The 22,999-nt window shown below is 52.8% G+C and overlaps 2 protein-coding genes across 6 annotated transcripts; both read right to left on the bottom strand.

Annotated features, from left to right (window-relative positions):
* Window positions 1-73: 73 nt before the first annotated feature.
* Rps6kb2 (ribosomal protein S6 kinase B2) lies at window positions 74-7,075 on the bottom strand. Of its 4 annotated transcripts, none has more exons than XM_052193611.1 (16): window positions 6,903-7,075; window positions 6,564-6,604; window positions 6,346-6,466; window positions 5,992-6,060; window positions 4,535-4,682; window positions 3,191-3,248; window positions 3,015-3,115; window positions 2,793-2,883; window positions 2,619-2,709; window positions 2,400-2,507; window positions 2,104-2,157; window positions 1,845-1,907; window positions 1,657-1,734; window positions 1,462-1,569; window positions 1,258-1,370; window positions 74-492 (listed from the first exon to the last, which is right to left on the bottom strand). In XM_052193611.1, exons 1-16 carry the CDS (start codon window positions 6,978-6,980, stop codon window positions 303-305), a joined length of 1,512 nt encoding a protein of 503 aa, XP_052049571.1. In that variant the 5' UTR covers window positions 6,981-7,075; the 3' UTR covers window positions 74-302. The 4 variants fall into 4 exon arrangements, with proteins under 4 accessions (XP_052049571.1, XP_052049585.1, XP_052049575.1 ...); XM_052193625.1 differs by having other exon boundaries at window positions 1,462-1,566; XM_052193615.1 differs by having other exon boundaries at window positions 2,104-2,154.
* Window positions 7,076-8,024: 949 nt separating this feature from the next.
* Carns1 (carnosine synthase 1) lies at window positions 8,025-18,691 on the bottom strand. Of its 2 annotated transcripts, XM_052193584.1 has the most exons (10): window positions 18,604-18,691; window positions 18,209-18,235; window positions 16,206-16,479; window positions 15,391-15,480; window positions 14,652-15,139; window positions 14,222-14,396; window positions 14,052-14,137; window positions 13,130-13,361; window positions 12,764-13,044; window positions 8,025-10,286 (listed from the first exon to the last, which is right to left on the bottom strand). In XM_052193584.1, the coding sequence occupies exons 2-10, from the start codon at window positions 18,209-18,211 to the stop codon at window positions 9,060-9,062; spliced, it is 2,856 nt and encodes a 951-aa protein (XP_052049544.1). In that variant the 5' UTR covers window positions 18,212-18,235; window positions 18,604-18,691; the 3' UTR covers window positions 8,025-9,059. The 2 variants fall into 2 exon arrangements, with proteins under 2 accessions (XP_052049544.1, XP_052049548.1); XM_052193588.1 differs by lacking the exons at window positions 16,206-16,479; window positions 18,209-18,235; window positions 18,604-18,691 and adding an exon at window positions 15,872-16,015.
* Window positions 18,692-22,999: the final 4,308 nt, after the last annotated feature.

Here is a 22,999-nt window from a genome sequence, read left to right as displayed (position 1 = left end):
GGTCCTTTAGGTTCCCCTCCTCTCCCTAGACATGCCACTCTTGTGTCCTGGAGTCCAGCAAAAGCCACTCTGCCATGATTCAGTCCTTTACTTCTGCAAGGGCATATGTCCACAGGACAGGCCAAGTCCCTTCTGATGGATGGGGGTTGGGAACCACCGCCAGTGCCTGCAGCCTGCAGCCCTCTGTGTACATGATTGTAAGGCTTACCCTCCCACACACAAGACACACTCTCATCTCCTGAATATCCACAGGTCGGAGCCAGCCGGGTTCTCACAGCTGCCCTCTCTCTTCCTCTACTCTCCTAACGCCCTGGGCGGCCCCGTCCCTTCTTGGACTTCTTGGTTCCTGAGGGGGGACGGATGGGAAGAGGGGCAGTGCTTGTGGGTGGTGGTGATGGTGGTGGTGGCAGGAGTGGAGGTAGAGATGGCTCCATGGGCTCCGGTGGGCCAGGACTGGGCCGGAACCCCTCAAAGGGAGAGAACTTGAGCGGACTGCAAGAGAAACCAGGCTCCAGTCAGCCTTCTGGGCTCAGTCAGGAATACTGACTGGCAGCAGTGAGGGAAGTTAGGCTCTTTATCTCCTTGGGCACATGAGTTGTGGGTCCACACACTACCACTTGAGCAGCTTGTTACAGATGTGCAGGGACTAGGGTCCTACAATGAGCAGGAGAATGAGGCTAGCCTTAACTAAGGAAAAGCTTGGGCAGAGCAGCCCACAGGTACTGTCTGTGCTAGGGACCCCTGGCCCAGCCACATGCCTGCCCTAGGGACCCCTGGCCCAGCCACATGCCTGCCCTAGGGACCCCTGCCCCTGCCACATGCCTTTCCTAGGGACCCCTGGCCCAGCCACATGCCTGTCCTAGGGACCCCTGGCCCAGTCACATGCCTGTCCTAGGGACCCCTGGCCCAGTCACATGCCTGTCCTAGGGACCCCTGGCCCAGCCACATGCCTGTCCTAGGGACCCCTGGCCCGGTCACATGCCTGTCCTAGGGACCCCTGGCCCAGTCACATGCCTGTCCTAGGGACCCCTGGCCCAGTCACATGCCTGTCCTAGGGACCCCTGGCCCAGTCACATGCCTGTCCTACGGACCCCTGGCCCAGCCACATGCCTGTCCTAGGGACCTCTGCCCCAGTCACATGCCTGTCCTAGGGACCCCTGGCCCAGCCACATGCCTGTCCTAGGGACCCCTGGCCCAGCCACATGCCTGCCCTAGGGACCCCTGGCCCAGCCACATGCCTGCCCTGGTCCTGGGTACCTGATGGGGGTGCGGGGACTGCTGTTAAGGCGTCTGGGGGAACGCAGCTTGGGCTGGAAGGAGAAACCCTCTTTGATGCTGTCCAGGACTGAAGGTGCCACGTATGTGAAGCCCTGTGGGGAGAGGCCAGGCCAGGTGATGCTGGCATCTCCAATCCCTATCTACAATCCTTGGTTCTGGTCCCCATAACCCCCAGGCCCTCACCAGGAAGGCTTGGTTGGCACTCTCACTGAGGGCAGTGTCATCTGGACTGTCTACTGGTGTCTGCCGTGTGAATCGTGCATCAAACTGGCTCACGTCCTCCTCCGACTGCTGTGGGAGACCCATGTGGGGATTAAAGGAATCCAAAGGGCAGAACCTCCACATGCCACCTGGCCAAAAAGACCGCCATATACTCACCAGACTCGGCCTGAAGGGAGGGTCCACGCGGCGAGCCAAGAGGTCATCCCAATTGATGTGCCGGAAAAAGGGGTGCCTCTGAGGGTAGAGGGTGCCCAGGAAAATGTCAGTTACTCACCTTGCCGAGCTCCCTGCTATAGTCCACTTCATCCTCTGGCCCCACTTCCTTGTGACAAACCCAGACTCACCTGCACATCAGCAGCGTCCCCTGGGCCACCCCCAATCCGCTGACTGGGATTCCGCTTCAGAAACTGCACGAGGGTGAGGTAAGGGGGAAGGAGTTGATGGTGTGTGCCCAGCCTCCAGAGTGGGGAGAAGGCGAGCAGAAATGGGGTATAAGACCTAGAACATGGCCTCTGCCCACTGAACCCCTCAACAGTGCTCAACAGTGAGTTGGGTCAACAGTGCCCTCTTCATGAAGCCTTGATGGCTTTACCCTTCCCTTACCAGGCTGGTCCTGGCCTTTCTTATGGAACAGGGCTCACTCACAGGAACACCCTGCTGATAAGGACACAAATCCAGTCCTGCTCAGGGCCAGTGGTCAGGCTCTCAGAACCCAGGCCTAAACTCAGGGCTTCAAATCCAAAGCCAATGTTTCTGTCATTCCCAGAGACAAATTGCACGGGCAGGCAGGGTTGGGGGATGGCCTGGTCATCATATGTGCAGTCAACATATGTGCAGACTTGCTGACAGGGCTTAGGGGAAGAGATGGAAACATGTCCCTGGATGAGAAGAAGTCCCACCTTTTTGGCAAGGTCCCGGGCATCCGGGGTGAGGTAGGGGGGCAGCACCAGCTTCCCTTTAATGATTTTATCCATAGTTTTCTTCCGGTTCTCTGCGGTGAAGGGCGGCTGGAGAAGGCAGAAGGTGAGGGCAGCCTAGGGGTCCTCCCACCCAATCCTGCCCCAACTGGGAAGGGATTTCCCCAACACCCACCCTGCTCCCAAGGAAGCTGGACTTGCCGATCCAGTGAGCATGTCATACATCAGGGCTCCCAGGCTCCACCAGTCCACTGCCCGGTTGTGACCAATGCGCACTAGGATCTCTGGAGCCCTGGGAGGCGGGTGGAGTTATCAGTTAAGGGCAGGCCCTCTCCGGGTATTCTCCCAGACGCTGGCCAGCCAGGTGCTACTCACATGTACTCGATGGTGCCGCAGAAGGTGTGAGTGACAGCACCCTCATGAATGGACTCTTTGCAGAGTCCAAAATCTGTCAGTTTGATGTGGCCTGAGGAAGAATGTTGAAAGAGATGCCCTGGGATGACATATGGCCGGGCCTACTTGGGGCTCTCGGTCCTGCCCTGAAGACCCTGGCAAGACAAAGGGTGTAATGCCTGGGCATGCATGCAACACTCTCACCTTGGCTGTTGAGCATGATGTTCTCAGGCTTGAGGTCCCGGTAGATGATGCCTTGGGAATGGAGATGTCCCAGGGCTAGTGTGATCTCTGCCAGGTAGAAGCTGCAGAGACAGGACAAGGTAAAGGCAGGGCAAGGGCTGGGGTGAAGGCAAGGACAAGCACCCCCAGACACCCACCAGGCTGTGTCTTCCAGGAAGATGCCTTCTCGCTCAAGATGTGTGAAGAGCTCGCCACCTGTGACATAAGTACATCAGCAGCTGTGCACTCGGGCCCAGCCTCAATACTGTCTGAGCATCAGTTTCTTCTAGAGAAAAATGGGACTTGTTGATCCCACCCTACCTGCCTCCCAGAGCTGCCGTGGGGACTCAATTCAATCAGCAAACATCTACCGTCGCCTACTCACTCGGTGCCTGGCCCTGTGCTGCGTGAAGCTGGGGCAGAGTTGAGGAGACCCAGCCATTGCCCTCAGGATGCTCAGTCTAATGGGAAGACAGACATGTGGACACTGCTCTAGGATGCCAGGCACAAGTCATAGCTCTGGGAACTTCACAGAGCCTCACGATAGAGGACAGAGGAAGCTAATCTCAATACAGTGATGGAAAAAGGGCAGTGAAGGTGTGACTCTGTGTCCTGATAGAGTGGAAAGGGGTGCCAAGCATGCAGGAAGAGGCTGTAGGGCCCAGCTGGTACTGGGGAGACAGGTAGAAGGAATGGGTCTCAATCACTCTTGGTGAGCAGTGGCATGAGCAAAAAGACCAAGGCTTTGTTTGGGTGTTTAGCGATACATGCTCTAGGAAGATGGCCTTTGCAGTTAGTGGAAATGATCCAAGAACCCAGGGAAGCTGGTTTAGAAGTGGACCTGCTGGGTGTAGTGGCACATGCTTTTAATCCCAGACAGGGGCAGGGAATATCTGAGTTCTATGTAGTGAGTTCCAGGCCAGCCAACGCTATAGAGTGAGATCCTGCCTCAAAAAGACAAAACAAAGTGTGTAGCACAAGCCTTAAATCCCAGCACTTAATCTCCTGAGTTCAAGGCCAGCACGGTCTATATAATATAATAAGTTCCAGGCAGGCCAGGGCTACATAAGCAGACCTTGTCTCAAAAAAACAAAAACAAAAACAAAACCTACAACAATAACAACAAATAAACCTTATAAAAACAGTAACCACCCATGAAATGTCCAAGAAGAAGGATACAGCTCGGTGAGACCTGACTGGGCGCCTGGCACACAGGGGACAGGCAGGAAAGGTAGCAAAAGTGGATGACATTCTCTCTGAACATGACATCTATACAAACTCCCACCAGCCCCACCCACCCCATAAACACTAGGCACTGGATGGATGTTTGCTGAATGAATGAACAAATGGAGAGACAGACAGATGGACACATGGCCAGGTATGGTGTGTGAGCCTCCTAGCCATCCTCCAAGTTCATGCCTCTCAGGATTCCCTAAGTCCCCACCCAGTTTTCCCGTGCTGGCTCCCTGCCACACACTGCTCGGCCTAGCCCACACACCTACCACTGAGGCACTCCAGGATGAGGTAGAGTTTGCCACCTGTCTGGAAAGCATAGGCCAGTTCTACAATGAAGGGATGCTTCACAGATTCTAGAATGTTCCGCTCAGCCCGGGTATGTGCTGTGTCCTTGGCACTGCATACAATCTTGGCCTAGAGATGCAGGAGTTTGTTGGAAGGTGAGGCAACCAGAGTGCCTACCTTTTTGCTCTGCTGATTTATTGTCGCAGAGCGCTCAACCTCGATAGTCAACTATACAAAGGAGGAGCTAGTGTTCTAGTACAAGGAAGTCATGACTCTTGTTTCAAATAAACATTGAAACACACCTTGGGTATGTAAGTGTCTAGACTCTAGGTCTGTACAGACCATGGCTGTGCAGTGATATCAGTCATCCTACCAGTGGCCAACCCAAAGAGTCCCGATACCAAGGGTGGAACAGTATCACAACAAGCCCCTTTTCTAGAAGCTTCTTCAATCTGCCCTCCACAGATCTGATCATGACAAGGACAATGGGAGGACTGGGCACTAGACTCAGAGGTTAAATGCGCACACTCATAAAGAGCTGAGTTCAAATCTCCAGTACCAATATAAAAAGCCAAGGACGGCTGTGTGTGCCTGTACCACCCCCCCACCTCCCACCCTTCCCCCTTCCCCCCCACCCCCACACTGTGGGAGGTAGACACAGAAGGATGATCACTAGGCTTGCTAGCCACCAGCCTTGCCCCAGGCTCAGTGAGACCTTGTCTCCTGACAGTAACTGAGAGTAAAAGCAGTAAGCTTAGCCAGGCGGTGGTGGCGCACACCTTTCATCCCAGCATTTGGGAGGCAGCGGCAGGCGGGATTTCTGAGTTTGAGGCCAGCCTGGTCTACAGAGTGAGTTCCAGGACAGTCAGGGCTACACAGAGAAACCCTGTCTCAAACAAACAAAAAGTAGTAAACTTTTCTGGAACAGGTTTATCCTCTCATTTTCTCACCCTTGATACTTCTTTGTTTGTTTTGTTGAGACAAGGTATCATTACGTAGCCCAGGGTGGCCACCACCACTCCGATCCTCCTGCTTTACCCCTCCAAGTCCTGAGACTACCTGTGTATCCTACCAAGTTCAAGAAAACTTGACACTACTGACACACTGAACTAGACAATTCTTTGTTGTGGGTTCCTGCTGAGCTGCATCCTTGGCTTCTATTCACAGAATGCCAACAGCACTGCTGGCCCTCATGAGTCCTGCCAATCAAAACTTGTCACATGTGATCTAGCAGGCAAGTTGCTTCTATTTAAGAATTATTCCAAAATAGTATATATGGAATAGTATATATGGAATAGTAACAGACAATAGATACTAAGTCAGAAAGTGCCAAGATAAGGACGTTCTTCATCATGTTTCCAGCTGTCTTTCCAAGACCTGGCACAGGTTGCTGGGGACAGCAGCTACTCTGTCTTTGCTGGCTGAGCAAATGACTCACCTTCCTCAAGACTTTCATGGCATATATTTTGCCCAAGTTGGTGCCTTGCACTTTTCTCACCTGGAACACCTGTAGGGCAGGGGAGACAGGATTAACTTCCCTGACCACATCCCATCTTCAAGGAGCCCCACCCTAAAGCTCTAGTATTGGGACCAAAAGGTCCAAGCTCAGCTTAAAGGTGGACCAGTGAAGATCTCCATCAGATTTTGAAAGGATCTGCCCTTCCCTCCCTCAGGTTTTCAGCTCTGAATCCCATCAAAGATTCAGTAGATTTACAAGTTTATTGGGTGTGAAGGCTGGTATGCAGTCTCAGGCCAGAGCTGAGGTCACCAAGTGGGAAAGGGATGCTAGTACCTTGCCATAGCCCCCCTTGCCCAGTACACTCAGTAACTCAAAGCAGTGGGGTCCGATGCGCTCAGGACCCGGGTTCACGCTGCTCTCTGTCAGCTCCACTTCCTCATAGTGTCCCACTGTCCTAAAGGCATAATAAATTAATGAGGGAAAGACTCTAGAGTACCCAAGTCCCATCCCCTACTCCATGCCCCCATCCCCCAAACAAGTCCCTCACTCACTCCAGGCCAGCAGCCCTTAACTCGCCAAGGGGACACACGTCCTGTGAGAAACCAAGTGATAAGAGCCATGGAAAGTGTCAAAATATCCCCTCCCAGGCTAGGCTGAACTGCTTGGCCCAGGGGAGAGAATGAAAGATAGGAAGACAGCAGCAGGGATGGGGAAAGGTTGAGGAGAGACCAAGGATAGAAAAAGGGAAGATCGGGTCCAGGGACTGGAGTTGGGATTGGGGCTGGATCTGGGTTTGTAGGGGTCACAAACCATTCAAAGTAGGGAGCGCCAGGGCTTTGGTTAACCAGGGGGATACCTGGGTCTGGTCGCGCCCGGAGGGAAACACTCACCGCAGGGCTGAACTCCGGTTCTCCCTCGCCCTCGCTCCCTTCCTCGGTCTCCAAGTCTAAATCAAACACGGCCGCCATGGCCCCGCCGGTCCCGCGGGACCCTTGGCCCGGACCAGGCGGAGCTCTGACTGACAGCCCCAGGCTTGGGCTTACGCCATCTCTCCGACAGCAGCCGCGCGCTTTGATGACGCAGGCTAGCTGCAGCCACTCTCAAGTCGGGTGGGTAGAAAAGATGGCGCCTGTCGGAAAGCCTCTCGGGAATCGTAGTTCCAGAGATCTGGGCAACCCATCCTGCAGCCTTATGAATAGGCTTTACTAGACCATCTTCCTTGTCGGTTTCTCCTGGGCCAGCTCTCGACCTGAGCTGCGAGCACAGAAGCTCCCATTTTGACTCTGGGGCAAGTTCAAGATTTAATGGGCAGAAGTACAGGTGCTTGAACGTTTTTTAAATGGCAATTCCTTAGCCCTTCTTAGAGCTGTGAGCTGCCCAGAAAGAAAAATTATGTCTGTTCAGTTGTATTAGGGACACTCCTTACAACCTCCCTGAAGCTCATAGACCCTGGAGGTCTGACATTTTCTGGGTTTTGTTACAAGGCTCCTGTTCTGAAGGGCTCAGCACACCTAAATATGGAATTTGCTAATTTAAACATACTGAGTATTCGCGCTGCCTAGTTCAGAATAGATATTTTAATAGAATATGGTTGAAAGGACGGATGAGAACTGGCAACATGGTTCGGGGGTAAAATCACTTGCCACACAAGCCTGACTGCTTGGGTTCTAGCCCAAACTAAGCCTGTGCATTTTGATTGGAGCCTGGATACTCTTTCCATTGCGCAGGGAATGCCCACTGGGACACAGGGTGTGAACTCAGATGAGCAAACTTTAGAGGTATCCAGGTCAGCGGAGGAATTACTGCCTGAATGTGACCTAGGATTGTAATTAAAAAAAAAAATCCTCAAACATACATGTAGGTATAAGGTAAGCCCCTGGCAAAGGTCAACCCTGGGGCCCAGCCGATAGGGTGCTTTTCCACCCCTCCCTCCCACTTCCCAGCTCCCCACCTACTGAACCTGAAGGGGGGGGGGCTGCTATCTAAAACAAACTGGATTCCAGATACTTGACTAGTTTACAAGTCTTTATTTGGGTCCGCATGTTTCAGGAGCTGTCCATGGCTCCCTGCTGGGCAGAGACAGGTGTTTTCAGGATAGCTAGCTTCCTAGAATGAGGAAAAGTATGCACACAGAAATCTCAGAGCCAAGCTAGTTAGGTAGGCCAGAGGCCAAAGCAACAAAGCTGGTAAAGAACACGTGTGGCATATGGGAGTGAGGTGTGCAGAAGTCTGAATGCTGCTTATAAATGAAGACAGAAAGAGAGGAGGGCTGGACAGATGGTTCAACGGTTAAGAAAGTAGAGAGGACCTGGAGGCTGACTGAGCATGTCAAACAGTAAACAGAGAAGGCCGGCCTTTGCATTCTGTCCACATCCACTGTAATAAGACCTTGGAGGCATTTTTTCTCTCTGAGCCTGCTTCCTCATTGTAGCATGGGGGACGAGGGTCTGCCTGAAAATGTGAAGGGAAATGGCTACTCCCAGTGCTGATCACAGATGCTTGCTTTTACAGCTCAGGTCAACAGACACAGTAAAAGCACTGCCAGACATTTTCAGCAGGCTCTACAACTGTCCAGGATTTTGCATAAAGACTGGTGTGCTAATCTCAGATTTCATGGCCTTTGTCCAAGGCTAGGGGTTAGTGGAGGCTCTTTCCTACAAAAGTGACAGGAAGAGACCTACTGGGAGGGTTGGAGGAGTAAAGGAGGAGGGGCCTGGGTTTCGCCCACTCCCGTCTGGGCTGGACACTGACATTGTGGTGAAGCTGCTATCTGTTAGTTCTTTAAAGGCTAGAGTCCTGGGGATACCTAGGGCTAGATGGAGGCTTTCTGGAAAGCCAGAGGACCCAGCAAATTCCTGACACTTGTTTTATGGTCCTTGAATCCAGAAGACTTTGATGTCAAAACGGCTCTATGGTTCCGGAATAGACCTGAGGCATGGGAGTGTGCTGAACCAGGTTTGGGACAAAGTGACAGAAAGAGGAGCAGGGAAACAGCACTGCAGCCCCTCCTCCCTGCACTGCACCCCTGCTGCTCCTTGACCCTAGTGCTATTTGAAATGAGACAGGAAATGGGCGACTGGGTAATTGGGTCTGTCGATGCCCAAGCCCTGACAGATGCCTAACAGGCGGTGACGGGCCTCAGCAGGGCTAGGCCCAGCACAAGCCACATTGCAGTAGGGCTCCTCATACTGGCCAGGTACCAAGGCTTCCTCCAGCAGGTTGAGTCGTAACTGGCCCCGGTCATGGAGGGCCTGCAGAGTCTCTCGACTGCCAGGGGAACTCAGCATCTGCAGGTGCTGGGACACCAGGCACATGATGCCCACCAGGTAGCCACGGGCACGAGGATGGGCAGGCAAGGCAGGCTGCAGGCCACAGGCCACCATTGTAGAAGCCAGAAGCAAATCCACACCATAGAGCTCCAGGATCCAGTCTCGAAGGTAGAACCCTCCCATGCGAGGGTTGATCTCAATGAGCCTCGGCCCAGCCCTGGTCATCTTGAGCTCCACGTTGAAAACCCCATCCAGCAGCCCACAGCCCAGGCAGCAGCGGAAAGCCGCCTGGACCATCTGGGCCTCCTGCTCTGGTGCTAGCCCAGTGGGCATGCAGGCTGCAGTCTCTGTGAAGCCAGGCAGCCTTGTGGGGCCATTATCAGAGACAAAAGCAGCCAGCAACCGTCCACCGAACACCACCAGGTCCACATCATGCTCTGTGCCCTCCACAAACTCCATCAGCAGCATAGCATTGCCCCAGCCCAGCCCAATGCCTGGGTGGTCAGCCTCACCCTGCAAGTCCTGGAGGATCCGGGAAAAGTGCTCATGACACTGTGGCCCGTCCTTCACCAGCTGCACGCCTACTGCTCCTGACCCAAATTCCAGTTTCATCACACCCGGCAGGGGTACCTGGTAAATGGCTCTCTCCACATCAGCCTCACTCTCCAACGGGCAACAGGCCACGGCATGGAGAGAAGCCGGAGGCCAGGGTGGGCCCTGGCATCGCAGCAAATGTAGTTGGGTGTGGCTCTTCTGCTTGGCCAAGCTCATGGCAGCTGGGGGGCTGCAGGGCAGACCCAACTCGCGGCAGAGCAGAGAGGTGAGCACCAAGCAGTCATCCCAGAAGGAGAAGCAACCATCCAGCTTCAGGTTCCGCGCCCGTACCAGCTCAGCCAACAGCCGCGCGTTCTCCTCATCCCTGCGGTGCTCCGTCACATCGAAGTGGATGAAGGTCTGTACCAGCTGGGAGGCAAAGTGGTTGGGGTCCGACTCCACCAGGTGCAGCTGAAACAACCGGAAGGACATCCATGTGAGCAGGTGCTGGGCCATGGAAGATGCGGGATGGCTTTACTACAGGGTAGACACCAGGGGCTCGATTTGTGTTTACTGATGACTTGAATAAACATACAGAGATGAGACACCTACTCCAGCCTGGATGGGAGGGAAGTTGGAAGAAAAGAACTTCAGGAGGAAAGGGCAGGTTGGGTGAGAGGAGCGGGGTGCAGGAGGCGTACCCAGCGGGCGTATGCTCACAAGCAGCTTCCCTGAAGGGCTTGAAGACCAAGGAAAGAGCCATTGCTTCTCATTCCTTCCACGTGTTCCTTTGTTTTTTTTTTTTTAGGTTTATTTATTGTTATATCTAAGTATACTGTAGCTGTTCAGACACACCAAAAGAGGGTGTCAGATATCTTTATCTAAGGGTTGTGAGCCACCATGTGGTTGCTGGAACTTGAACTCGGGACCTTCAGAAGAACAGTCAGCGCTCTTAACCGCTGAGCCATCTCTCCAGCCCCTTCCACATGTTCTAACACTGTGATATGATGTGCAGGACTCCTGAGGAGCCCCATGTCCCCAAAGTGTGTGTTTTGCGTGGTAAACAGAGATACAAGGCAGCTGCTACTCAAGGCACAAGCATCCACTGATAAGGGAGGAGAAATGGCTGTGTGTCAGGTGACTGGCATCAGAAGTCTGTCAGTCCTTCAACTGGCATGCACACTATCAGGTAGGAATTGGGATGCCAAGGCTGTTGAGAATTCCCCAGGGACTGTGCATGGTGGAAAACGGGCAAAGAGGCCACTGTGGTGGACTAGAGCCAGTCTGAGAAAGACTCAGCTTTCTTACCCGTTTCAGTGGGAATGATGTCTATCACCTGGCTAACTCCAGAGCTGACAAGGTGAGTGCCTGCCTTCTTCCAACAATAACCTTAACTCAATGTCAATAAAATGTTCATGGCCCTCCTGGAGGAGCCTATGTGCCAAGCTGTAAGAATTCAGCTTCAGAGATCTTTCTCCCAAGACAGAGCTAAACTTCTTCCTTACCCAGATGTTCAAGACCTAGCAGCTACAAGGTTCGATGGTACATACTTGTAATTCCATCATCTGGGAGGCTGAGATAGGAGGATTGTGTTATGAAGGCCAAGTCTGGGCTACACAGTGAAAAATCTGTCTGGAGAAAAACATGCAGAGGGGCAGCTTAGGAGAGTAATCCCAGTACTTGGGCGACAGAGGAAAGAGGATCTCAGAAAGTTCAGGGCCATCCTGATTTTCCTATTAAGTTTCAGGTCACCTTGAGCCACAGAGTAAGACTATGTCTGGCATAAATCAATAAATGCTAAAATAAACAACAATATAAATATAAAATAACACTCCTAAAATCCCAGAATCTGGAGGTGCAGGTAGGAGGATTAATTCAAAGCAAGCTTCTGCTATATAAGGAGTCTGAAGCCATCATGAGTTATATGAGAACATATCTCAAAGATCCCAAAGCACTGAGGGCTGGAGAGATGGCTCAGGCATTAAGAGCACTTGGTGCTTTTGCAGAGGACCCACATCATGTGACTGTGATCTGATGACATCCTCTTCTGGACTCCACTGACACCTGCACACACTTGTACATACATCAGACCCAAACACATAAAAATTAAAAAGTAAAATAAATCGGGGCTGGAGAGATGGCTCAGCAGTGAAGCGCCCTGGCTGTTCTTCCATAGGACCAAGTTTGATGCTCAGCACCAAAATGACAACTCACAACAGCCTGTAATTCCGGTTCTAGGGGACTGATGCCCTCTCCTGGCCTCTGACATACATGCAGGCAGAATACCCATTCACATACAATTAAAAATAAGTAAATAAAAATAACGAAATCCAGGGCTCTAGCTCAGGGAGAGAACTTGTTTCCATAGTGTATGCAAGGCCCTAATTCAATCCCTAAAACAGCAAGAAAAAAAATCTGAGCGTGGTGGTGCACACTTTAATTCTAGAGTAGGATGGAAGAGGCAGGAAGATCTCTGGGAGTTTGAGGCTAGCCTGATCTACATTGCGAATTCCAGTCAATCATGACTATATAGTGAGACTCTTTGTCAAAAATAAAATAGAGAAGTAAGCTCCTCTGTTGACCTGAAATACCGCCAGTTTCCTGCCCATTCCAGCCTATGTATTCCACCTCTTGTTTTCCTTTGTTTTTTCTGCAGAGCCTCTTTCACAGCAGCAGGGCCAGCCCCTCGCCAGGAAGACACACACACACACCACACAGACACACACAGATACACACACACACAGACACACACAAGACACATACACAGAGACATACACACACCACACAGACACACACAGATACACACACACACACACACACACACACAAGACACACACACACACAGATACACACCCGGAAAGCAGCCACTATGGTCCGAAGAACTGGTCCCGCCCATTCATAGTCCGTCCCCACCAATCAGAACACGATTTGGGCCGCGTCCCGCCCACCTTCAGTCCGTAGTCCCGCGCCGCCTCCCACACGAACTTCTTGCTGACACCGCCCGCGCCGATCACCAGCAGCTGCTTGCCGTCCATGAGGTGGCGCCCTGAGCGCCGCAGCATGGTCTCCACCAGCGGCGCTGCGGCTGCCTCCTCAGCTGAGCGCCTCAGGCGTGGCACGGCCCACAGCCCCTCAAGCGCGCCGCATGCCTCTAGGCACCGGCCACTGTTCAGCTTAAGGACCACGGGAGTCAGCGTGCGTCCGACCACTGTGAGAACGAAGTCCACGCCTGGGCCGGGCGAGAATGCGCGGAATGAGCTTTCCTCTACCCGGTCCCCAAGCTGCCCAGGCCGAGCTGCGCCTCCCATCCTCACCGAGGAAGTCGGTGTGCACTTGGCGTCCACCACGCTGCTCCACACTCAGTCCAGCCTCCAGGGCCAGCACTGCGGCCAACGCGGCTTCAGCTGCTTCTTTGATGCTCTGTTCCAGAAGCGCCACCTGCGCCTCTTCTTCCAGGCCGCACTGGGCCAGCGCCACCCCCAGTGTCCTCGGCAAGGTATAGTGGTGCCGCACGGGTCGATCCCCGCGGCCCACGCCACACACCACCTGACCACAGTGCAGTTCAGAGGGGCTGGCCTGGGAGAAGCCCTACCAAAGCTCACCCTTCTAAGTACTCCTTTGGCCCCTGTGCTTCTTCCCTATGCCAAGATCCAGGCCCCACCTTCCCTGCACTTCAAGAACCCCCTACTTCCATCAAGACCTAAACTTTACAAATCACTCTCAGCTTCACTGGCCATCTGGTGCCCAGATCCCTCGGGGTTATGCAGGCTTCCAGGTCCAGCTCGGAAGATTCTAAGCATGTTTGCTCCAACCTGCTATAGCTACCCTGGTTTTGCCTAGCCTTAGCATGTCTCTTGAAAAACCCTCATCATCTCTCCTAGAGTTCTGCTGAGTACCCAAGAGGTACCCCAAGACTTCCTGGGTTCCTCAGCTTGGCACCTTCCTATGGGACTGACCCTGAGTTAGTTTCTTCTGTAAAGAGAAGCATTCTAGGAAAGGAATCAGGCCACCAAGACAAGGAACAAGGATTAAGGACAAGGGGTCCTGATACAGAAGGGTTAAGGAAGGTTGAAGAGGAAGAAAAAAAGTGTCAACCCTAGGAGTCCCTGCGGAAGTTACCAGAAGCCCACCACCACCAAATCATATCCTCTCTGCACCAGGCAGACCCTCATCAGAGCAGGGGTTAGACAGAGCTGGGGTGGACAGGACTGTGTCCTACACCTGAACCATTCTCACCTTACTCAGGAGGGGCCTATCCCCCTGAATCCGACACACCACTGCACAGATACGCACAGCCAGCTCAGGGCCAGGTGCAGGACTGCCTGGAGGAACATGAGAAGGCTAAGCCCAGAAGTGGTCTGGGGGCCCATCTCTGCTCCCAGTTTCTGGCTGGCTCAGGCGAGAACCTGGTAAAGGCAGCCGGACAGGTGGGCACATGGCCTCCACAAGGACGCTCTCCTCCTCCTCCAGCTTCTCTAGCAGTGCCAGCACCGTGTTCACCACTGTGGATGGCTCTACCCGCAGGTGCAGAGGCAATGCCTGCTGTCCCCGCCAGCGCCAGCCACTGAGCCTCACAGCCACCTACAGCAGAAAAGGGAAAGGACCTTCCTCACCACCACTACCTCATGTGCCTGAAAGGTAGGATGCTCATGCCACAGGTGCCGGTGAATAAACTGAGGTAGGAAGGCACAGGGTGCTGATATGGAGAGGAGAGATGGGACAGTGGCAGCGCTAAGAGTTTGGGGTTATTTCCCAGCAGGACTTGGTAATCATAACATGGGTTCCCTCCTGCGGGGACCCACCCAGACCTCAGTGCAGAGGGGGTCCTGTTGTTACCTGTGAGGCATCACCCAAGGCCTCAGAGTGCACAAAGGCCTCTACTTCCTCTTTCACCAGTATTTCCTGGCCCTCTTTCCCACTGAGCTCCACCAGCCGTAGTCCAGGGCTGGCATCCCCTCCCCGAAGCAGCCCTGGAGGCCTGTAAGTGAAAGCCAGGGTAGCTGGCACAGCCACACCACTCTGCTGGGACAGCAACCACCTCATCAGCAGCCGGTCCTCCAGCAGCCGCACCAGCTCTGAAGAGGTTCCTGTAGGGCAAGTGAGATTCCGAGCCAGCTCTGCTGCCTGCTGGCCATGGCCAGACTCTGGCCCCAGGCCTGCCAGGAAGTAGGTGGCGTGCCGAGGGGGGACAAAATCATCCAGGAAGGTCAGGCCCCCTGGATAGAAGCTCACGGCCTTGGAGACCAACAGGGCTGCCTCACCCTCTTGGCCTGGAGTTGCTGCCTTCACCAGCCAGGCAGGGGACAGACAAAGGAGCATGTTTCCTGTGGGCAGAGGGAGGAAGGTGGCCAGGGAATGCTTGCTTGGTAGTGCCGCCAGCCGCCACCCCCCCAGGCCTGGCTTCAGTGTCGTGGGGGTCGGTGACTTCCAGAACCCACCCCTACTCAGAGCATGGCAGCTGGTCCTGTGGAATGCAGGCAGTTGCCAAGGTTGGTGGGTATTTTGGGACGTGGCTGGGCAAGGGCAGGGCTGCCCTTTCTGTAGGAGAGGGTGGGGAACTAGGACACACACTCACCAGGGCTCTGGACCCCACCCTCCAGCAACAGAGATAGGAAGGTGCTGGGGGAACCCAGAATGCACAAGGTCACCTCTGCCCCAGGGCAGCCTGGGGGAAGAGAACATTGTGGCGTTCACCAAGGGTTCTTCGCTCTCTGCCCTTCTGCCCACTTCCCCTGCCTCCACATTCCCACCTTCATTCACCCTTAGACCTCCCAGGTCCTTCTTAGGGATCAAATGAGAAGAAGACAGAGGGAGCTGAATATGAAAGGGAGGTGCCCGGCATTCCTGCCTTGAGACTGGCTCTGTTTTATCTGCATCTGATCCAGAAGGCACTGGAGGATGAGTCTAACCTGGGTTTGGAATTTGCTCATGACCTTAGAAAGGCCACTGTTTCTCTAAGCCTCAGTTTTCCAGTCTGTGTGATGGGAACGAGTCTGTGATTCTCATGTATTCTAGTTGAAGATCATTTGATCCACACAAAATTATTCATGACCCACCTGATCTATGAAACAAGGAGGCATCTTGGGATCGCAACTGCTCAGCTGCATCCATAGCATCTCCTAAGACACCGCTCTAGAAGTTTCAGCTCCACAGAATATGCAAATGATATCGTGGATTTCCAGGGAGCAGGATGGGTAGGGTGGGACATGGTGGGGAGCCCTGACCTGATGTCCTTGGAGACAAGACCTGCCTGCCCTAGGCCCTCTGGTTTTGCCTGTAGATGGAACCAGAGCCTGGGGGAGGAGCCAGCCTGGACAGACAAGGGGAAGCAACTGAACTGAAGATCCCCCCCTGTCTCTGGGAGACCCATTTTTCGGAGCCCTGAGGCACCTGTACGAGGTGCCTGGCTGCGATCCTGGGTCTCAGGAAGGCCAGCTTGCTGCAGACAGCTCTGAAGGAGACCGTAGTAGTACACAGTCCAGGCCCGAGCCTCAGCCTCTTCCGGGGAACTCTTGCAATCCAGGCTAACATCCTGGCGCCAGGGCCCAGGGAAGCAGCCTGTGGGTGGCAGGCCAGCACCTCCTTTCCGTGGTTCTTCCTTCCCATCCAGGTCCTTGGAGCCCAGGGGATAGTCCCACTCTGTACCCAGTGGGTCCAGGCAGAGCTGAGCAGAGGGCAGAAACAGTACATCTTGGGCAGGATTGGCAAAGGGGTATCTTAAATCACTCAGTGGTTTAAGCCAGCCTCCCAGTCCTCCCGCCTGGGTCAAGTTCAAAGGGCCAGAAGAGGAAGGAGTTAGGGGAGCGAAGGCTTGCCAAGTGGAACTGTGGCTAGGTACAGTACACTGATAAATGTGCTGTCTTGGGCCAGGGAATGGAAAGGGACGTACTCCCCACTGAACTGCTGACCCCTATCACACCTAGGGTCTGTCCTAGCTGGGATCACAGGAGCCTGTGCTTTGTCACTGCACTCCCAGCTGCACACAGTGCGGACACGCAGTAACTGGTCCACAGATGTTTCCTAACTGAAATATTTCAACCATTGTCTGGCCCTGTTCTCCCTGGGACTCAGTGATTCAGCTACCATCATGGAGTTTGCTGTTACATGTTAGGGGAATTCATTTTCTCCTCATCACCCCGATGTAACACCTCTTGGTGAGGGCTGGCATCCTTTTTATTATTGGTGTTTTGTTTTGCGACAGGGTTCTGTGTAGTGGAGAATGACCCTGAACCTCTAATCCAAATCTACCTCCTGAGTGCTGGGATTATCACTGGCATGTTCCACCATGCAGGTCTACGTGGTGCTGGGGATAGGCCTCAGCCTCCTGTAAACTGAGCTCGCACTCTACCAACTGCCTGGCGACTTCAGTCCCTCCGTTTGTTCCTTTCTTTCCTTTTCCTTTCCTTTTTTTTGAGTCAGGGTTTTGCGTTTTAGATCTGGCTCACCTCAAACTCAAGGCATTCCGCTCCCAAGCAGTGCGATTACAGGTGTGTACCACTACGTCTGATTTCATAGGGAGCTGGGGATTGAACCCATGCTAGGCAAGCATTCTCTAAACTAATTAGTTTGTCTGGTTGGTTGGTTGGTTGGTTGGTTGGTTTGCTATGTGTCTCAGGGTGGCCTTGAACTGGCAATCCTTTTGCTTCAGACTCCTGAGTGCCCAGGATTAAAAGCACGTGTCACCACACCTGGTTCAACATGTCTACAAGTATATGGGATTCTGGCACTATTTCCTTTGCAGGAAGTCTACAGGAAGACGACACCCCTGCCCCCTCTCTGAGGCTGGGAGCCTCAGGATGATAGAAATGGGGACATTACTCCTTGCAGTGCCTTGGCCTATACAAGTCTGGCAGCTGGGCCTGTCTTTCAGGAGACAGGCTGAGCCTTTGAGCAGGTTGTTAGCTCTCTCTGGCTTGGTGGCTACCTGGTGTCTGTCTTATTCCCACCCCATGGGTTCTGCCTTGCCTGGGGGAATCATCTGTTGGCTCAAGAACTGTAAGCTATGGCCCAGACATCTGAGGTCGGCCCGTAGACCTTCACTTACGTCTCTGGACACCAGGGCTGACTTCTTTGTCCTTTCCTAGGAGAGTACTCTGATGTCATGGATTCATGGCTCATCTTTGTGTCCCCAAACTCAGACCAGTGCTGAGCAGACAGGTGGCACTCCATAGGTGGTATTGGAATGAGGAACTGATATCGGGCTGACAGCACCTACCTCCTGGGGATAATGTGGCACAGGCGAGTGCCTGGTACACTGGGTAGGGGTCAAGTGGTGGAGCTGGTTATGGGGTGTAAGCTGACAGTCCTCGGGGCTAGGTTTCTGGGTGCCAGTCCTTGCCCTCCCTCTATCCAGGGACTTGGACCTTTGTGGGAAGGGACCACAAAAGACTCACCATCTTGGAAGTAGAGAGGCAGAGAGACTAGGGGACAGAGAGATAAAACAGGGATCAGAGCAACCTGGTTCCTATCTGAACTTTCAGCCCTTAAGACTTCAAGGAGCCCATACACCCTCTGTCCTATCCCTGCCCCACCCCCATCCCCACCCTCAAGGGAAAAGAGGAATTTCTGTTCCATGGACCCCAAGAGCCATGCATCTCTGAGTCCTCCAACCCCTGGTTACACCAGGAACTGGAGTGTTGGCTTGGCCCCTACAGTGGTGGTGGTGGTGGGGTGACCAGAGTTCCCATGAATGTGTCAGATTAGTGTTAAGCTCTGCAAGCTCTCAGGGTCCCCGGCCCATACCCACTCATCCCCGCTCCCTGGCTCCCATGGGGTAGGGCAAGGGTACCTGCTGTTGGCAGCAACTGGACCAGGCTAGGCAGGCGGGCAGGTGAGCAAAGAACAGGGGAGCTCTGCAGTGGTGGAGGCACAACGCACCGTGGCGAGTGGCTTGTCTTTATATAGTGAGCCTGGCCGTGCCCAGGGCGGGGCAACTTAGGCTCCTGCCAGAGCCCCGCCTCCCGCTTTCCCCAGCGGCTCCCTCCTCCGCAGCCCAGGCTTAGGACAAGAGACTTGTGATCCGGAGGGTGATCTGAGGGCTGACACAGAGGCGATCCACAGAACAACCACAGCCCCGAGTCAGAGCCTACGACTATCCAGACAGACAGATGTACAGGGGGAAAAACCCAGAGGGAATGCTATGGGCTGCGGGGAGAGGCTTGGTGGGGAGAGCGAGCCCAGCGGGTTACTGGAGCCGTCTGCCTGGGACACTGGCTCCACCCTGCCCTTAGATGGAGCAAAGCTCCCAATGCTCCCAGCCAGGCAGCTGTCAGTCCTAGTCAGGAACCCCCGACTACATGGCACAGTCTCTCAGTGTCCTTCCTGAGCCAGGATCTCTGCCAGTTAGGTAGCATGAGGACAGCTGATTAAAAAGCTAGTGTGAAGCCAGCAATATATACTCCTTACTGTGGCAGGGCCAACATCCAGGAGCAGGGCTTCCAGACACCCACATACCTGGTTTGTGTAAGAGTATTTACACCCACAGTCTCCCTGAGAACCACACAATCATACCTGGAGGCTCATGCCATCTGCCAGTGTGTATCACACTAGTAGGTTCCAATCTCGATTCTGGGCTGCAGGACCTGGAGAGTTAAGGTTTTAGTCCTGAAGCTCACTTTCCTTCTGCCCTCAGCCACAGCACCTAACTTCCCAGGTATAAACACCCTGAGCCTCCCTCCCCTGCTTGCTCCCCAGGACCTCCACTGTTCTCAAGAACACCGTGGGCAAGGAGAGTCTTAAGGAGCCAGCAGCACTGCTTGGGAATGGAGGTAGCAGCTTTCATAGTTTCCTGGAAAGTACAAGCATAGAAGTCTAGGAGGAGCACTTCTGCCTCCACCACTCAGAAGGGAAGGTGACCTATCCAGGGCTCCCTAGTCCCCCATGTCCCCCCATTAGAGTTTCCAGAGCTGCCCAAGGTCCATGTGTGCCTCAGGTGACAGTCCCTACCCTACCTGATTCCTGCAATGAGGGGCAGCCAGCCCAGGAGCCTCACTTCCTTGCTAGGTGTGGGTCCTAAGCTACAGAGGGGTCCTGCTGTAGGGACGAGGTGGAGTGCAGATGGCTTCTGAAGACCCGGCTTCTCATCTCATTTTGTTTGTTTGTTTCTCTTTCTTTCTTCCTTCCTTCCTTCCTTCCTTCCTTCCTTCCTTCCTTCCTTCCTTCCTTCCTTCCTTCCTTCCTTCCTTCTTTGGATTTGGTTTTTTTGAGACACAGTTTCTCTGTATAGCCCTGGCTGTCCTGGAACTCACTCTGTAGACCAGACTGGCCTCAAACTCAGAAATCCGCCTGCCTCTGCCTCCCAGAGTGCTGGGATTACAGGCGTGCGCCACCACTGCCCGACTGGCTTCTCATTTTCAAATGATGATTCTTGTGCATTCTTTACAGGTAGAACTTAGTGGGGTGAGCTTGTGATTTTCAGCAAGTGCTTATTCTTTTTGTCTTTTCTTTGTTTTGTTTCATTTTTGGAAACAGAGTCTCTCTGTGTAGCCCTGGCTGACCTGGAACTTCCTCTGTAGACCAGGCTGGCCTTGAACTCAGAGGTCTGCCTGCCTCTGCCTCCTGAGTGCTGGGATTAAAGGCATGTGCCATCACACCTGGCCTGTAAATGTTTATTCTTGTAGCAGGTACTGTATGAGAGCATGCAGGATCTCAATTCTTAACATTGTGAAAGCTGTTATGACTGCCTTTATGTAGGTAAGTAAGGCTCAGAGAGCTGGTGTGATCTGACAAGAAGCCAGCTAGCTGGGATCAGACCTGCACTCCTACGTGTGCAAGCTGCCCAGGGAACAGCATGGTGCTGCCCCACTCCCAGATAAGCTTGGCCGGGGATCAGGCTACTTGTGTTTGTGTAAAAACAAAACTTGAGGGTTTTTTGTTTTTGTTTGTTTGTTTGTTTGTTTGTTTTGAGACAGGGTTTCTCTGTGTAGCCCTGGCTGTCCTGGAACTCACTCTGTAGACCAGACTGGCCTCGAACTTGGAAATCCACCTGCCTCTGCCTCCCAAGTGCATTAAAGGCATGCACCGCCATTGCCTGGCAAGATGTCTTATTTACAAGTGGTGGAGGGGAGGGAAAATAGAGATGGGAACCAGTTAGCAGCTTTCTAAACATGTTGAAAGATTGGTCCACACCCGACGAGTTTAACCATGAGGGTGCTATTATTTTTACAGTCTAACCAGGTAAGAAGCATTATTGCCCAGCTGGATGGTGCAGCCTGGAAATCCCAGCCCTGGGAAGAAGGAAAATGGCTGCGAATTCCAGCCCATCCCTGGCTACTTATCAAGACATTGTCTTAAAAAAATAATGATAAGCTAGACCTGGTATCACAGGCCTGTCATTCCCAGATACTTGACAGTTTGGATTAGGAGGATGACAAGTTCATATCTGACTGGACTACAAAGCAAGCTCAAAGCCAGCATGGGTAGCTTCATAAGACCTTTTCTCAAAACGACAAGGCTCAGGGTGTATAGAGCTTGCCTGGCATGGTGAGGGTCTGAGTTTAACTCCAGTATCTCAAACAAAGCAATATAGCCAGGCAGTGGTGGCACTTGAGAGGCAGAGGCAGGTAGATCTTTGAGTTTGAGGCCAACCTGGTCTACATAGTGAGTTCTGGGACAGCCAAGGTTACACAGAAAAACCTTGTCTCAGAAAACAAGCAAACAACACCAACAACACCCAACAAGACAAAGACACTGTAGCTGGGCATGGAAACACACTCAGGCAATCTCAGCAGTCAGCAGGCTGAGGCTGAAGACGGTGAGTTGAAGACTGGCTTGAGTCAGACATGGTGAGCCCACCTGTAATCTAAGCACTCTAGAGGCTGAGAAAGGAGGATTGGGAGGAGTTCAGTTTACGCTATGTATGGAGTTTGAAGCCGGTTTGGGTAACATCAGAGATTTTGTTTCAAAACACAAGCAGATAAGGCTTTGTCTCAGTAAAACAAAACCAGCAGGTCAAGGTGGTATTCACCTGTAACCCTAGCTCTCATGAAGCTGAGGCAGTAAGAGCACCAAAGTTGTGCCTAGATTTTTCCACACAGCGAGTTTCAGCCCAGCATAGGCTACCTATCAAGATCCTTTCTAGAAAAAGAAAGAGAGGGCCTAGTATACACCCCTGTAATTCTACCACAGGAAAGATGGAGGCAAGAACGGGTATTAGAAGTGCAAGGCCAGCCTTGGCTGCATAGAAAGTTCAAGGTTAGCCTGAGCTATTTGAGAGCGTGTTTCAAAAACCACAACAAGTGGAATTTATGAAGAGATAGATGGCTTAATGGTTAAGAGAACGACTGTTCTTCCAGAGGACCTGGGTTCAATTCTCAGCACCTACACAGTAGCTCTTAACTGCTTGCAATTCCAGTTCCAGGGTCTCTGGCACCCTCTTCTAACCTCCTTGAACAGGCAAACACATGGCACTTATAAGCAAAACACTTATAAACAAACAAACGAAAATGGCTGATAAGATGGTTCAGTCCATAAACACAGTTGCCGATAAGGCTGAGATCAAGCCTGAGAGTTCAAACCCTGGAAGCCAAAGAGCTGACTCTGGCAGGTTGTCTTCTGACCTCCACGCACATGCCACGCACAGAGACAGACACATGCGCACAAGCAACAGGAAACAGAGCCTGTGTCTCTTTGCATTTGAGCTCCCTTACCCCAAATTTTGCCCCATATGCACAGCCCAGTCCTTTTTAACCATAGTCAATTAAATCATTTATACTTTCTTTCACACCAGTTTTCATGATAAAGATACTCTGGCTTTGTAGATTCTGGAGCTGTTTTTCCAGGTGCTATTCAGCGTGGCTGCTGGATGGTACCAGAACTGGTCCAGTCTTCTGGCCAGTATCATCATGTTGGTTCAATAAGCCATATTATTTCATGAAAATCTCTATCTCAAGAGTTGTGAAAGGGGTGACCAGTCCAAGTTGGGCAACTTCAGTTTGTGCTCAGGGCACTGAGATGTAGGGCAGGCATGTGGGCAGAGCTGTCTCAATGTCTTTGTCAGGAAAGAGGTAATGTCACCCAAGGCTGAACTGGGTCGAGTTAGGATAAAGTGACATAAGGTGACTCTGCCCAGATGTCATTATGAGTGAGATGGGCAGGGAAACTAAGAAGGAATCTGGGAAAGGAGTAGTAACATGCCCATTATCTGAAGGGGAAAACTGAGGGTCTGAAAGATCTTGAAAGTCTTT

Source organism: Apodemus sylvaticus, chromosome 1, assembly GCF_947179515.1.
Source record: "Apodemus sylvaticus chromosome 1, mApoSyl1.1, whole genome shotgun sequence".
Classification (NCBI taxonomy): domain Eukaryota; kingdom Metazoa; phylum Chordata; class Mammalia; order Rodentia; family Muridae; genus Apodemus; species Apodemus sylvaticus.
The sequence above is the reverse complement of the archived record's forward strand: the minus strand, read 5'-3'. Positions and strand labels throughout refer to the sequence as shown.

What these genes read in the sequence shown, in the direction of transcription:
- Carns1 (XM_052193584.1), bottom strand. An exon ending in AGTGCACACCGACTTCCTCG is followed by an intron (nt 13,045 to 13,129) that starts GTGAGGATGGGA and finishes CGCCCGGCCCAG; the next exon opens with GCGTGGACTTCGTTCTCACA. An exon ending in CGCGGGACTACGGACTGAAG is followed by an intron (nt 10,287 to 12,763) that starts GTGGGCGGGACG and finishes CGGTTGTTTCAG; the next exon opens with CTGCACCTGGTGGAGTCGGA.
- Rps6kb2 (XM_052193611.1), bottom strand. Translation starts at nt 6,980, where the DNA reads ATGGCGGCCGTGTTTGATTTAGACTTGGAGACCGAGGAAGGGAGCGAG. An exon ending in GCAAGGGGGGCTATGGCAAG is followed by an intron (nt 6,061 to 6,345) that starts GTACTAGCATCC and finishes CCTGCCCTACAG; the next exon opens with GTGTTCCAGGTGAGAAAAGT. An exon ending in AGTCCCCGCACCCCCATCAG is followed by an intron (nt 493 to 1,257) that starts GTACCCAGGACC and finishes TTTCTCTTGCAG; the next exon opens with TCCGCTCAAGTTCTCTCCCT.